The following is a 4,851-nucleotide window of genomic DNA, read 5'->3' on the forward strand; positions in this document are numbered from 1 at the left end:
AAGTGGTAGAGTGCTCACCTTGAGTGGGAAAAGCTCAGGGATAGTGTCCAGACCCTGAGTTCAAGCCCCAAGAGCAACAAACGTACCAAAAAACAACTTACCAGAGAGGATAAAGAAGATGCCCGAGACAAAGGCCAGGATGGTCCGGTGGGGTCGGGCGTGCCCGATGTTGCTCAGGATAAACCCAATGAACATGAAGAAGAGGCTGACCAAGGGGAACGGAGTGGCAGAGCGGATCATTTCTAATTCAGGGGGCAAAGGAATAACTGGTTAGTCTTGAGTGGCCTTACAGTGCCTCATCCCAAGTGGAACCTTCTAGCAGGTTCAACCAACAGGTCCTTTAAAGCCCTGAGCTCACATGAGTCCCTGAGGCAGGGCTGGAAGGCTGACTTCGGATGCCACCACACTAGGGCTCTGTTCTTTCTGGGCATCAACGGCTTCTCCGCGAGTCTACTACTGCGGCTGGTATGCTTCCAGGGAGGAGGAGGTCACTTCCAAGAGCATGGGGCCGCTCTGAGTGGCAGGCACGTGGGACAGTCCCTGGCCTCCTTTCTTCAGTTTACAATGACTTAGGGAGCAGGTGTATAATCTAGTTTGAAATGAAGAATCTGTCTGAACCCAACGAGATCACCTCTAAATCCTTAGAGTTTCCCAAGGGACAGGAGCATCTTTGTTATTCGTGATGAGCTTTTGACCATACCTGATTGTGGCTAACAGGTGAGTCGGGATAGGGGCTGGAAGAATTAATCCTGACATTAGAGGGATGGGGGATTTGATCAGGTGATATCAGCCTAATCCCTGGGGAGAAGATGGTGGGGTCCATACTGAGTTCAGGCTCACATTCAGTAATTCAATCAATCACATCTACACAATGAAACCCAATAAAAATGCTGGACACTGAAGCTGGGCTGAGCTTCCTAGTGAATGTATTCACGTGTCAGGATTGTGATGAATCCTGGTTTTATAGGGGAGGGGGATGACACTGAGGCTCTGTCTTCCAGACCTTTCTCTGAGTGTCTCTCCATTTGGCTGGCTTTGGTTTGTATCCTTTATGAAGAAGGACATATATTAGTCAAGTGCAAATGCTACCCCATTTTGGGCTGGGAAGGTGGCTCAGTGGTAGAGCGCTTGCCTTGCATGCATGAGGCCCTGGGTTCGATTCCTCAGCACCACAGAAAAAAAAAGCCGGAAGTGGCACTGGGACTCAAGTGGTAGAGTGCTAGCCTTGAGCTGAAGAGCTGAGGAACAGGGCCCAGGCCCCATGACCGGACCAAAAAAAAAAAAAGCTTCCCTATTTAATATAAGAGACTTGAGCATTCACAGATTTTCATGGCCATTATGGAGATATTCTGGAACCATTTTGCTATGTACGAGAATAATGCAAATTCACTGTGGGACTTAGAACCAGCTCTGGCGGGGCCAAGGTCATGAAACATTCTTGTTACAGTAGGAAGATCGGTTCAGTTCCTGGAGAGTGAATGCCCTCTGACTGGTTGGCCTCGCAGACTTAGCGACTCCAGATACTCATCTCTATCCCTAGAAGATTAAATTAACAGAGCAGGCTCTACTGAACTCCAGCCAGGGCAAGAGGAGGAGGTCGAAGGCATTAACTCTTGAGAACATGCAGATTGCCTGACCCTTTTCTTTTCCCTGATCCACTGTCTAAGTTAGAACCCTCAGGACACCTACTGAGAACATTGACCGTGGACTCCGAGGTCAGCTGGGAGTTCATAGGCATCACGTACTCTATGGTGAAGCAGCGTCCTCGCTCCTCTCCTGTGGAGATGAGAATGATTGACATTTATAAGTTCTTCTTGAACATGGATTTACACTCCAATGTTTTCCCCAAATGCTTCTGGGATCTTTAACCCACGATGTTTCTGCATCTAGGCTGGATACAAACTCTAGAGGAGTCTGTCCCTGGCCGATGGCCCCCAGCTCTAGTCCATCCTGGAAGATGGAGCCAAATATGCACTGCTACCTGGAATGTAGTCAGCACTGTGAGCGCCACGGAGAGCAAACGGCCCTGATTGCTGCTGAACAGAAGGGTCCAAGGAAGCTGCACAGGGAACTCAGACTCATGAGTATGGATGATACGGGGCAGAACCTTCAATGCCTGTCAGCCCCTTTGGCAACCCGACTCAGGAAAACAAATTGGTCTTTGCTTCAGATTTAAGCAGAAGTTGGGCCCAAGTATGTGAGAGATCAGGGTGAGATGTTCTTCCCCAGGCAGACCCAGCAGTGGTCAGAAGGCTGAGGCTGGAGGCACTCTCCCTGCTAATTAATTCCCACCTACCCAGCAGTCCATCCCTGCAGGCCCCATAAAGCTGGGAGGAATTTCTGGAAAGGCCAAGCGGTGCCTTTAACCAATGTGCACCCAAGTCACGGGGCTTCACCAACAAAAGCCCAGTGAGTGAGTCCTGGCCGGTCAGTACAGGCCTGCAGCTGGTCTCATGGGGACATTGGAGGATGGATTTCCTGTCCAGGCAGGAGCTCGGCCAGGATCAAGGCATCAAGGCCCGAGCTCTTGGATCTATTGTGGATGCACAGTTCCAGAGGAGTCCTAGTGAGCTGGGAGACGGAGAGTCGGGGTCCATCCCGCACAGCAGGGTGGACCTGCCTTCTTGTCTTCCCTGAGCCATTTCAGGGACAGAGGGACAGAGACGCAGCTGCTTTCCATCCTGCAAACTAGCCGAATCTTCCCTCCTCATCTCACCACCCCAAGTCTTCCCTCCTCATCTGCACAGTGGAAATAATAACAAGTCTGCTTTGTGGTGTGTTGGAAAGAATCGTGTGGGACCTACAACTGGAGGGGTTCGGGCATCCGGGAGCATTTTAGACATCACCCTACTCTCAGAGGAAAGTCTTGGAAGATGGAAAGGTTTTCTCAAGTGGACGTGGAAACCTAGGACCAACCTAAGTTTGGACCAGGATCCTGGCTGCGAGAGGCAGTTGAGTCTATTTGTAGCCTCCTCCTAGGGAGGGGCTCGTGGGTCAGGATTGCCCTGGGGCAGAGCTGTCCACAACCCCCAGCGCCCTTACCTGCGAGGAAGCAGACCCGCCAGAGGCCTGAGTGCAGGGACATCTTCACCTCCGTGCTCTGGTTCTGGGGTAGGACCACACCCTCCTCCAGGTACAGCCAGTAGTCCGTGCTGACCGCAATGCCCAGAAGGCCCAGGCCACAGACGGCAAAGACACTACTGAGCAGGGTCAGGGCCTTCCTCCCGCATGCGCTCATGGTCCCCGATGTCCACTCGGCGACCAGTAGTCTCAGTCCCACGGAGACAGTGTAGATTCTTGGACAGGAGGGAGGAGGAGCAGTTGGTGGTGATCACGGCCCTGAAAAGCTCAAGATGAGACACAGGAACCCAGAAACCAAAGCGAATCCTGCCTAACGCAGGGAAAGCATAAACAGCTGGGCTCTAGGCCATGGTGACAGAGGGGCATCCCTCCCCTCCCTCCTCCCTCCTCCCTCCTTCCTCTCTCCCTCCCCCCTCCCTTTCTTCCTTCCTTCCTCCCTCCCTCCCTTCTTTCCTTCCTTCTTTCTTCCTCCAGCCACCCATATGCCAGAATGGGAGGTACAAAGATGGACATGCCTCCAACTTTGTTCTTGCATCCCCAGAGCTGTTTTCTGCAGCAGGTGAGGACTGTAGTAGAGACGGCAGACAGGAAGAAGGCAGGAGACAACCCTGCTGGGTGGGCTTCTCTATATGAGGAGTCTGAGAGCCAACCCTCAGGAAGAAGCACAGGCCAGGCAGGGTCAGCTCTTCCTGATTGGGACTCTAAGCAGATGCAGGACTGTGGCAACCCAAGAAACCATGCCCAAGGCCAAGTTCAACGGGTCTCCTAAATCTACCTAATCAGAAATGTGCACCCTGGTGCCTGCCCATAACACCGCAACACAGGAGTCGGCTCTGGGCCAGCCAGAAGGGAGACGCTGCGCGTCTGCAAGGTGAACCATGGATTTGCCTCCTGATGTCCCACAGTGCCAGGACTGGGCTGGGAGAGCAGTTGGGTATAGGGTAAATGGACACCAGACCCACAGAGCCCACAGGGTTTGGGAACTCTGGCTGCTGTCTCGAATGGCCCAGGGGAGTATCTATCTAGACATCCCCGATTCCTAGGCACTACGCAAAGAGATTCTGACATTACTGGGCTCCGCTGGGGCCTGAGCTTTTAAAAAACTGTGATTCTGATAGGAAGGCAGTTGATCTGGGAACGGGCCATGGAGACCACTGGCATCCTGGGGAAGCTCATTAGAGAAGCAAAATTTCTGGTCCCTCCCACTTTCTACACAAGACTCATTTAAACAAGATCAAAGTAAGCTGTTTGCCTGCTAATGTCTGGGAAGCCCTATGCTAAGCAAACGAGCGCTGCCATTGTCAGGAAGCCCCTGCCATGACACAGACAGTCCGGGACAGGACACAAACCCACAGGAGCCATCTGCAGAAGTGGGTGGGCCTGGTCTCTCCTAGGCCAGAGCTGCACGCAGGAGCCCACACAGTCCACAGCTTTTGAGCATTACAAAGCCAGAAGTGTTGAAACAGATGTCATTGATCGGGCGGTCCACCCATCCTGGGGGCCACAGTGGAATTCCAGGAGCCCTAGCAAGGCAGGGGGGTGATGTCTTAGCTGAGATCTGAAGCATACATAAACACCAGGTAGCTGAAAAGCGACAGGAGCTGGATTAGCCTGTGGAGCTGAGCTCACTGCAGGAGGGGGCGCGGGGGAGATTGGTAGCCTTTGTCAGGAAGGGGGTGTCTTGGCTTTGATGCCCCAGCATCTGATGGTGGGAGAGCTTATGGATGGACAGAATGAGTCACATGCTGGCTTTGAGCATTTGCCTGTGAG

General features: G+C 52.7%; 1 protein-coding gene across 1 annotated transcript in view; it reads right to left on the bottom strand.

Annotated features, from left to right (window-relative positions):
- Cacng5 (calcium channel, voltage-dependent, gamma subunit 5) overlaps positions 1-3,243 on the bottom strand; it is a 7,817-nt gene extending 4,574 nt beyond the window's left edge. Inside the window, exons 1-3 of the mRNA XM_013037803.1 lie at positions 3,043-3,243; positions 1,690-1,776; positions 102-242 (exon numbers count right to left, since the gene is read on the bottom strand). Of these exons, the coding sequence (XP_012893257.1) occupies positions 102-242; positions 1,690-1,776; positions 3,043-3,238 (424 nt within the window). The 5' untranslated portion in view covers positions 3,239-3,243. The remainder of the gene's footprint in view (positions 1-101; positions 243-1,689; positions 1,777-3,042) is intronic.
- Positions 3,244-4,851: the final 1,608 nt, after the last annotated feature.

This window comes from Dipodomys ordii, unplaced genomic scaffold (genome assembly GCF_000151885.1).
Source record: "Dipodomys ordii isolate 6190 unplaced genomic scaffold, Dord_2.0 Scaffold7, whole genome shotgun sequence".
Lineage (NCBI taxonomy): Eukaryota > Metazoa > Chordata > Mammalia > Rodentia > Heteromyidae > Dipodomys > Dipodomys ordii.